Below are 10,952 nucleotides of genomic sequence, written 5' to 3' on the forward strand. Positions count from 1 at the left end.
GTGGTCCTTTAGTCCTTTATATAGATAGCCCACAAATCCGTGTGATACTGATAATATAAGCAACGTCAAAAAAAAAACATTAACTGTCTCTATCACTTGGACCCCACACACTCACCCACCAGACTCACCATTCCTAATTACTTTTTAGTTTTTTCTACATACTAGGACCCACCACTTATCACCTTTCAATCCAACGACCCAAAAGTGAAAAAATTGAAACAAAAAAAAAAAAAAAAAAAAAAAAAAAAAAAAAAAAAAAACAAACACATCACAGCGCAGCACCACACCATTCCCTCATTTTGGATTTCGGATTTTGGATTTCCCAAAGGATTTGTCTTTCTCTTTACAATTCCAAAGGTATGTAAAATTTTTAAATCCCTTCCCTCAAAATTTTCACTTTACTTCCACGCAAACTGTACCAATTCCTTTCCCATTTCCCACACTTCTCATAACAATTCACAAAACCTGTTTTCCCTGTTTATGTTTTTCACAATAAACCAAAAGCAAAATATAGGCACTAGGGTTAGTTTCTTATCTTAAACTAAACAATTTTTTGTTTTTCAATTTGAGCAAAATTTTTTATTTTTTTGCTTTGCATTCGAATTTCGGCTAAAAGTTTAAATATCTTATAGGGTTAAGAGAGTTCTAGAAATTAGCTCTAGATGATTCTATTCGAAATTAGGGTTAGATTATAGTTTTGTACTAGCAGCTACAATAATGTCTCCGCCGGAAACCTCGGACGCCGATGACGGTGGCCAGTACTCGTTCGCCGTGGAATACAATGGCCCGCCGGTTACCTACGATCTTCCCCGGGCTGTTCCGATTAACGTTGAGCGGATTCCGGTGGCCGCGGTGGTTGCTCAGGTCTCCTTGTCCGATAAACTGTCGATGCCGGTTGTGCAACCGCTCTTAGCTCCCGATCCTCGGGGCAAGAATTTCTCCAAGGAGCTCAAGGCGTCTATGGTTTCTCCGACCTCGGTGATTGCCTTCGATAGAAACAACGGAATTGAAGAGGTAGTTGAGCTAGGTTTTGAAGCGACTGTGTCTCCCACTTCTGTGATTGGGTTTGAGGAGGAGAGAGATAAGTTGGGTAGCTCGGGTGGGTTAGAGTTAGAGTTTTCGACTGGGTCTGGTGAATTGTCCGATGTAGCGAATAGTTCGAGGATGTTGGGCTCGTCGTGTATTAGTCATGAGGATTCCCATGAGTTGTTAGGAGGAGCTGGGAGCTCTAGCACGATAGAGTTTTCGGATAGTTTTGATAATAAGTCGATTGGGAGCTCTAGTGTTTTGAGGGTTTCGAATGATTTGAATCAATTGGAGGAGGATTGGGTGTCGAATGAGTCAGGATTGATGAGTACGGATTATCCTTCGTCTCGGGTTTCTACCGTTAAGGCTACGGATTGTAATAATGAGTCGAATTGTGATGTTAAAAGACAAAATGTCGTAACTTTTCGTGACGTTGAGCCTGAATCTGATGATGATGATGATGGTGGTCTTGAGGGGTGTAGTCGAGATGAATATGAGGCTGATGAGATTAAGACTGTCAAACGTGGTGTGACTCAAAAAGCCAAAGGGAAGAAAGGGTCATGCTATCGATGCCTTAAGGGGAACCGGTTTACAGAAAAGGAGGTTTGCATTGTTTGTGATGCAAAGTATTGTAGTAATTGTGTGCTTAGAGCAATGGGATCGATGCCAGAAGGTAGGAAATGTGTTACTTGCATTGGACACCCGATTGATGAGTCGAAACGAGAGAATTTGGGGAAGTGTTCTCGGATGCTTAAGCGGCTGCTTAATAATGACTTAGAGGTTCGACAGATAATGAGGGCTGAGAAGTTGTGTGAAGCAAATCAGCTACCGCCGGAGTACATTTATGTGAATGGACAACCTCTTTCTCATGAGGAGCTGGTTTTATTGCAGAACTGCCCAAACCCACCAAAGAAGCTCAAACCAGGGAACTATTGGTATGATAAAGTATCTGGTCTTTGGGGAAAGGTGAATATATGATGTCCTATACACATTTTCTATGTTACTTCAATTTGTTGCATTGTTATTGAACTTGGTCATTGTTATGAATTGAACAGGAAGGACAAAAGCCTTCCAAAATTATTAGTCCCCACCTGAATGTTGGGGGTCCTATAATGCGAAATGCTAGCAATGGGAACACACAAGTTTTTATAAATGGTCGGGAGATTACAAAAGTAGAGCTTCGGATGTTACAGGTCAAAGTTTCTAGACATTCTAAAATCTTTTTGGAACTGATTGACGTGCAGGAATATTTAAGATAAATTTGTTGATTATTGCAGTTGTCAGGAGTTCAATGTGCTGGTAACCCACACTTTTGGGTGAATGATGATGGGTCATATCAAGAAGAGGGACAGAAGAATACAAGAGGGTATATATGGGGCAAGGTATGGTTTGTGTGTGAATTTGTATTTCTGTCTGTGTACTTTATCCAATTTATGTTTGCCTTAATTAAGCAATCTTATATGTTACTTTTCAGGCTGGAACGAAATTGGTTTGTGCTTTCCTGTCATTGCCTGTTCCTTCCAAATTTTCAAATTCTTCTGGAGAACAACTAAGCAGTTCGCTTAGCAGAAATGTCCCTGACTACCTTGAGCAGAGATCACTTCAGAAGATTCTCTTAGTTGGCTGTAATGGATCTGGGACAAGTACCATATTTAAACAGGTGATATTCTCAGTAAACCTTTATTGTCATAACTATTTATTCATGTGAAGATTATCAAATTATGGCCATATAAATGCCATATAGCTCAGGCATTTGTATACCCTTCTATTGGAGAACATCCAAATTTTTTTTTTTTTTGATAAATAGATTCAAATGTATCAAACTAATTATTATGATCACATAGAAGTGATCTGAAAGAGATTTTTGGTTAGGGGCCCTAAACATTTGAGAGTTATGCAATTATAAAATTTTGTTTTTTTCTTATCTCTAGATGTTATATTATAATCAGGTATAGTTTTTTGAGAAGCAGATGCGGTTCATAAATTCTCTCTCTCTCTCTCTCTCTCTCATAGTGGTGTATTTAAATTCCTCTTCATCCTGCTGCATCTAGGAGAACAGATATTGATTTTTGCTTAAAGTTATTATGTAATTTAGTATGGTAAAAGCATAGCTTCAAATTTGAGATTACCATTCTTATATATTTCATAAAATATGTATGACAATTGGCTTCAAAAGAAAAGAAAACTCTTTTTTTGATAAGTAAATTTCATTGTAGAGAACTTATCAGAAAAAGAAAATTCCTCGTAGAGAATAAAAGTTTTATAATTTCCATTCATCAGAATCATGCATAATGAAGAATTTTGAGTTTGGATTATTTTATTTTATTTTACTATAAGAATTTTGTGAATTCCAATTTTTGCGCTTGGTGCTTTATCCATTTTGGTTGCATATGCTTGTTTCCAGGCAAGTGTCCATTATGATATAGTTTGATGGTATGTATTAATAATAAAATGCTTAAACATCCCCTTATCCCTCTCCCAACAGTGGGTGATTCACATAGTACTTTGTCGTTTGTGTGATGATAGAATTCTTTTTTGTTGGATTATCCCAAGGCTAGAAAGGAGGTTTGTGATATATAAGCTAGCAACATAAATCTTAACTTCTTACTTTGTGGACTTGAATCTTGAAAATGATGAACAGAGTATGTGGCCATAAATTAAGCTAAAGGGTGTAAAAGGATTCATGTTATTGGGCCCAAACATTTGGGATCTAGAGTTTGTTTGGGAGAGGTGGAGAGCTTATATTAATTGGCTTATTTAGCTTATAGAATAAATTGGGCAAAAGTACGGCTGTATCTAGAAAAAATAAAGCTTTAAAAGGTTATACATAAGCCAAATAAGGTGAATAAGCTTGATAAAACGGTTACGCTTTCTTTTAATTCTATCAAGAAACTAATGCTGACATAAGTTGCCAATGAGCTGAAGTGCAAAACTCAAAAGATACAGCCCCCAAAATAGTGGAGGGTGAGGTTGTGGGCTAAAGATCCATTGGGTGTGTATACTTATGAATTTAATAAATGCTGGCAAAAGTCATGCTCCTAGTAATACATGTTTTTTCAACTATCTGATGTTGGTTTTTAATGCATCTTCAGGCCAAAATTCTTTACAAAGCTGTCCCTTTTTCTGAGGAAGAGAGAGAAACTATGAAATTGAAGATTCAGAGTAATGTATATGGCTATCTTGGTATACTTCTTGAGGGTCGTGAGCGTTTTGAAGAAGAAAGTCTCATTGAGTTTAAGAAAAAGCATGCTTGTAGTATAATTGATCCCTCAGGTATGAGTTAAATCAACTCTCTCATTTTCCCTTCTCATCTTTGCCTTGTGTACTTACCAAAAAAAAAGGCCCTTTGGCTTATGCATGCATAATATATGTTACACACTTTTGCTATTTGTATTGTGGGATAAAAGTCTTCTAATAATGTTTAGTAACTCTACTCCAAGTATGTTTCCTCCTCCTTTCTTTTTTCCCCTTTCTTAAAGATTTAGCTTTAAATGGAACAAGTTCTCCAAAATAAAAATTAATCTGCCACATGTTGATCCATATATCAAATTTAAAGGATGCTTCATTGCATGTATTATAAGCATTCTCTCTTTATATGATAGTTTGAAACTCATACAAGTTAGAATTTTGACATTGAGCAGTAGCTATTGTTTGCAATTATGATTTTTGTACTACTTGTACCTTGAACCTAAAAAATTATGTATTTGCAATTATGATTTATGGTTTCAAAAAAAAAATTTCTTTTTTATTATCAAAAATCGAAAGTCTGGTTGCTTTAAGTTTTGGTTGTTGGTACTCAGTGTAGGAAGTGGGCTTATGGCAAATACATCAAGCTTTTATTTAATTAACAACTTAGGGTGCATGATTATGTCTTTCTTTTTGTTTTCTTGTGATTGACTAGTGCTAAAATACTTATATGTATGGAGAAGATATTGATGATCATTATTGATATGAAAAGTTTACAAACACTGTAGGATTGGGTCTGTCACTGTTTTTTGGCATCTTATGTAAAATATAAAGGGCTTTTTACTTGTTAGATTGAAAGATGGGAATGTTGATTTTAATATATGGATTGAATTTGTTTCCTTCCTTATAGTCAAGTTGGTTTGTGATGTATATTAACTGGATGATGGCCACTGATCTGCAAAGATGCCAGAAAATTAGATTCGGCAGGGCCATTTAGACATTGATACATTTCTTGTAAAATGTTAGTGCTGAAACTAGTTTCTGGTTAATTACAGGGAAGACTGATAATGTTGATGAGAAAACTATTTATTCCATTGGCCCAAGGCTGAAGGCTTTCTCCGATTGGCTTCTTAAAACTATGGTGTCAGGAAATTTGGAAGCTATCTTTCCAGCTGCTACTCGTGAATATGCACCATTGGTTGAGGAGTTATGGAATGATTCAGCCATGCAGGCCACATACAATCGCCGAAGTGAATTGGAAATGCTACCAACTGTTGCCTGTTATTTCTTAGTGCGGGTAAGATCATACTACATATTCCTATGCTGGTTCATTTTGTAAATTTATGAAAAATTTTGCTTAGCAATTATGCTTCTCAGTCATAACTGGTGTAGAATGGGTATTTGAACTCTGGGACCCAAAAGGCCAAAAGACCACTTAAGTGGGGTGAGATGAGGAAGAACCAAATCTTGGTGGACTCCCACATCACCCATGTGGAGGAGGTCCTGCGCCTTATATGGAGGCATTGGACTCTAATTGGTATGAGACCTCTGAACACCGTGAGGGAATACCAAGGCAGACAATATCATTCCAATGATGAGTTGGGGCATGACATGATGGCTGAATATAAAAAAAAAAAACAAAGAAAACCCTAGGCTTCACCACCAAAGTTCTTTGGAATTGGTAAATGGATCCCCTGAAGGTTTCTTTGGAAGTTCCCGTGGGTTGAGACAAGGTGACCCTTTATCCCCTCTTTTGTTTCTATTGATAATGGAGGTTTTAAGCAGAATTTTGAAGAAGACAGAGGAGAATAACCTTATTCAGGGGTTTCATGTGGGAGCAGTGAATTCTGTTGGTGTGCGGATTTCTCATTTGTTGTTTGCAGACGACACTATCTTATTTTGTGATGCCTCTAGGGATCAGTTGCTATCCATAAGGTTGGCGATGTCTTGTTTTCAAGTGTTTACAGGCTTGAAGGTTAATGTTGGGAAAGTGAGATTGTCCCTATTGGGGAGGTGAATAATCTAGTTGAATTGGCTAGTATTCTTCAATGTAGAGTGGGGGGTTTACCTATGAAATATTTGGGAATGCCATTGGGATCTTCTTATAAGACTGCTTCGATTTGGAATCCTATTTTGGAGAAGATGGAAAAGAAACTTTCAGGGTGGAAGCGTCTCTATTTATCTAAAGGTGGTAGGCTCACATTACTAAAGAGTACTCTTTCAAGTCTTCCAACGTACTTTCTATCACTCTTCACTATTCCTAAAGCTATGGCTGCTAGATTGGAACGTATTCAGAGGAATTTCCTTTGGGGGTCTTCTGAGGGTAGTTTCAAATATCCTTTGGTGGCTTGGGAAAAGGTGTGTTTACCTATTAAATTGGGTGGTTTGGGGATTAGAAGTGTGGTGTCTTTTAATCAAGCTTTATTAGGGAAATGGTTGTGGCGTTTTGGGCATGAAGTTACTCATCTTTGGCGGAGAGTAATCTCCACAAAATATGGTGAGGGTCATGGGGGGTGGTGTACGAAGGTGTGCAGGAGGACTCATGGTTGTGGTCTTTGGAGAAGCATTCATGAAGGGTGGGAGAGTTTTTCTAAGCATTTGTCTTTTGTAGTGGGTGAAGGCACCCGTATCCGCTTCTGGCATGATAGGTGGATTGGGGATAATACCCTAAAAGACCTCTATACTGAGCTCTATGTCTGTTCAGTTGCAAAGGATGCTTGTATCTCTGAGGTTTTGTGGTCTCCAGAAGGAGGTACTTCCAGAGTGTGGGACGTAAGGTTTTTTAGAGCTTTTGAAGATTGGGAGTTAGCTGTTTTTTACTCTCTTCTTCGGCTTATCCATCCTTGTATTCCTCGGGGGATAGGAGGGATACGCTTCGTTGGCAGCTCAAAGGGGATGGGAAGTTTGATACCCGATCTTATTACCAAGAAATTCAGGGCAATCCAAATCTTTTGTTTCCTTGGAAGGGTGTGTGGAACCAAAGATTCCTAAGCGAGTAGCCTTCTTCTTGTGGACAGCTGCGCACAATCGGATTCTCACTTTGGATAATCTCATGCTTAGGGATCGTCCTTTGGTAAATCGGTGTTGTATGTGTTGTGGTGATGGGGAGTCGGTAGACCATCTTTTGATTCATTGCCCTATTACTCATTCCTTATGGTCCTTCATGCTTCAGGCTTTTGGTATTCATTGGGTTATGCCAAGATCGACGGCAAGTTTGTTATCTTGCTGGCATCAATGGCTTGGGAAGCACAATTCAAATATTTGGAATTTGATTCTAGGGTGCTTAATGTGGACTGTTTGGTTGGAACGAAATCGTCGCTCCTTTGAGAACATGGAGAAGACGTTGGATGAGTTAAAGGTTTTATGCCAGCGTAGTCTTTTTGAGTGGGCTCGTTGTTGGGGCTTTACTGATTCTTTCTCTTTCAGAGTTTATGTTTTCCCTTAATTTAGCTTTCTGATTTCCTTTTCTTTTGTTTTGCTGTTTGGTTCTTCTATCTTGTTGTTCATCATCATGAACTACTTGTACTTTTATTTTTTCTCTTTTATAATATTTCTCTGATTACCTATCAAAAAAAAAACATATAACTTAAAATCAGAAATATTCTTTATTTTCCATAATGCACCATCCCAAATGTCTTGGCTGCTGGCCTCAAATAGGTTTCCAATTACAATCATCATAAATGCCATAATTTCAAGTTAGAGTCAACTAATGCAAAAAAGGAAATAACTGAAAATGCTGAAATCAAAACAAATGCAATGCCCTGATCAATGCTGTGGTGTCCACACCAATAACTCACTCTTCAAATTAATATGGGAAGGTTTTTGGGTGCACTCTTTCTGCTGGCATTTCTGCTATAGTACTTAGTAGAGAAATGTACTCTACACATAAGTGATTAGCTTGAAAATTAGGTAACTGAAGGTTCACAAGATGTTTTCTAGGGTATACATCCATTTCTGAGCCTAACTGAGCAGAGCCAGGTGTTGCTTAAACTCACCTCATTTAGCAATATGGACTATCAGCTTCTTTGCGCTTTGTAATGAGGCTGATTGAGCTTTTGATGAACGAAGCTTAAAATGATATTAGTTACCCACTTCTTTTTCCGGTCTTCTGCCAAACTGTCCAGCGATCTCAATGGAGTTCATACTTTGTACTGATGCATCATTCTTCAAGCAACTGTTGTGTTCCTTTTCCTGGCAAATATGAAAAGCTATTTCAATTCATTGTTAATGGTTCTGATATTATTTTTCTTTTTATTTAGGCGGTTAATATATTAAGAACAGACTATGAACCTTCAAATTTGGATATCCTACATGCTGAGGGTGTTACTTCATCAAATGGGCTTGCCTGTGTAGACTTCTCATTTTCCCAGCCAGCACCTGATGATACCATAGATGCTGCTGATCATCATGATTCTTTGCTTAGGTAAGTACCATTGTTCATTGCATATTGGTGCATGTTTATGGGAGAAATGCCTAGTTGGGTGTCTAAAAGTCAACTTTGATAATGATTTCCCCCTATCAACCTGAGTACGTGTCAACTATATTATTAGATGTCATATACCTATGCAGTGCAAACACGATATTGATCCTCTCTAAACAATCTATTGTGTGCAATTAGGAAAGCTGGCCTTTTAATGCCCTAATCAATGATAGAATTAGCTGGTTTATATTAATTTTTAATGATCAAGTAGTCTCAGTTCTATTAGAGTATTAACTCATCAAAACATCCTAGTCTGGGTTCTGTAATTGGACCCATTGACTATTGCCTATTAGGAATCAACATTTATTTTAGTTAGGTCTATCGATAGGATATACGTGTGTGTAAGTTGATAAATTATCTACTACATGGTTCCTCAAATATGGTGTATCATGTTTTAAACCACTAAACAGAATGAAGGCACATAGTTATTGTCTTTCACATTCATTTATTATATGAAAACTTTGATGGAAAAAGATGAGAAAGTTTGCTTTTGTTGCATCACTACTAACATGCCATGTTGCTTTGACACTTTAGCAATGCTGTAAAATTAGAGAAAACAAATTCCATGTGCTATTGACCATCCCAAATTCTGTGTTATATTGTTTAGCTTGCACTTAACTTCCCACAGAAATTGAATTTGTGAAAACAGAAATTGTTCTCATCCCTTGCATACACTGAAAGTAAGTGTTCTCCCTTGTGGTCGGTTCTCAGGTATCAGCTAATTAGAGTACAAGAAAGAGGCTTAGGAGAGAACTGCAAGTGGTTAGAGATGTTTGAAGATGTTGGAATGGTCATTTTCTGTGTTGCCCTTAGTGACTATGACCAGTTTTCTGTTGATGGGAATGGTCATATCACTAACAAGATGATGCAGAGCAGAAAATTATTTGAGAGTATTGTTACTCATCCAACCTTTGATCAGATGGATTTTCTTCTGATTCTGAATAAATTTGATATATTTGAGGAAAAGATGGAACAAGTACCTTTGACACAATGTGACTGGTTTGATGATTTTCATCCGGTGTCCAGTCGTCATCGCTCCAGCAGCAGCAGCAAAAGCAACAGCAACTTCAACAGCAACAGCAACTTCAACAGCAACAACATCAATAACAGCCCCTCGCTGGGTCATTTGGCATTCTACTACATTGCTGTGAAGTTCAAGAGACTTTTTGCTTCTCTCACTGGGCGGAAGTTGTATGTTTCTCTGGTGAAGGGTTTGGAGCCTGATAGTGTTGATGCATCTCTTAAATATGCAAGGGAGATAATGAAGTGGGATGAAGAGAGAGCCAACTTTAGCTTGAGTGAGTATTCACTATATAGCACCGAGGCAAGTTCCTTCTCTCATTGATATCCAAATTAGAGAAGGTTTGTAAATGGATCATCTTTCTGTACGGAATTTTCCTTGCCAGTGTACATATAATGGCAAGTAAATGGACGAGAGGAGATATTTTCTTGCACGGGCATTTGCTGCTTCTTGAGATTGACATTACCATTTCTGTAGTGTGGGTCTGAATGTCTTGCAGCAATAGTGCACATATTGACGTGCTTGCTCATTGCCACTCAAGTTGCGTGATATGTTCGACTTCCATGTCAATATATAGTAATCATTTGCTGTTGTGTTTTATACCATGGTTATGTTGCTGTGTCAACTTTGAACTAGATTCAAGATATTCATTTGTAATGGAGAAAGATGAAATGCATCAGGTGTATGTAGCATGGTAGCTAACCCTGTGATCTCTTCTAGTACAATGTTTTTTTTTTTTTTTGGGGAGAAAATCTAGTACAATGTTTTGGTTATATTGAAGCAACATAAAGGTGAATATGAGAAGACGTAGGTTTACAATTTCTGGCTTAAGCTTAAGCTTAACTGAAAGGTGACCAAAACATCCCCCTTATTCTTTTGTTTTTTAGTTATTTTCATGTCCCTCCCAACTCCCAATATTAAGTCTGAAAACAGGCGATCCTTGACAAGTTCTCTACAATTAGTTACCAAGATTGGTGCTTTAGAATTTTAGAGTCAGTTCGGAGTATATGGTCACTTTAACGAGGCTGCTTTGGTAAATGCCAATAGCAGCTGTATTACATTTTTCATTGGAAATTGTAGTTATCAGGAGGCTGCTGCTGTGAGTTTGGGAAGTGATTACAAACTGGCTTTTTGGTTATTTTCCTACGTTATTTTTTGTTAGTTTTATTTCAATAATCTATCTTTCAGTTTTTTAAAGAGTAAGCTGGTCTTTAATATTTTTTGTCTCACATTATGCAA

General features: G+C 37.6%; 1 protein-coding gene across 3 annotated transcripts; it reads left to right on the forward strand.

Annotated features, from left to right (window-relative positions):
• Window positions 1-244: 244 nt before the first annotated feature.
• Window positions 245-10,415, forward strand: LOC112038095 (extra-large guanine nucleotide-binding protein 1). 3 transcript variants are annotated; one of them, XM_065777867.1, is made up of 9 exons: window positions 246-357; window positions 633-1,992; window positions 2,082-2,219; window positions 2,304-2,408; window positions 2,501-2,686; window positions 4,119-4,299; window positions 5,268-5,509; window positions 8,472-8,635; window positions 9,404-10,415. In XM_065777867.1, exons 2-9 carry the CDS (start codon window positions 718-720, stop codon window positions 10,035-10,037), a joined length of 2,925 nt encoding a protein of 974 aa, XP_065633939.1. In that variant the 5' UTR covers window positions 246-357; window positions 633-717; the 3' UTR covers window positions 10,038-10,415. The 3 variants fall into 3 exon arrangements, with proteins under 3 accessions (XP_023926691.1, XP_065633939.1, XP_065633940.1); XM_065777868.1 differs by having other exon boundaries at window positions 710-1,992; XM_024070923.2 differs by having other exon boundaries at window positions 245-1,992.
• Window positions 10,416-10,952: the final 537 nt, after the last annotated feature.

The sequence above is a fragment of the Quercus suber genome, unplaced genomic scaffold (genome assembly GCF_002906115.3).
Source record: "Quercus suber isolate HL8 unplaced genomic scaffold, Cork oak 2.0 scaffold_166, whole genome shotgun sequence".
Lineage (NCBI taxonomy): Eukaryota > Viridiplantae > Streptophyta > Magnoliopsida > Fagales > Fagaceae > Quercus > Quercus suber.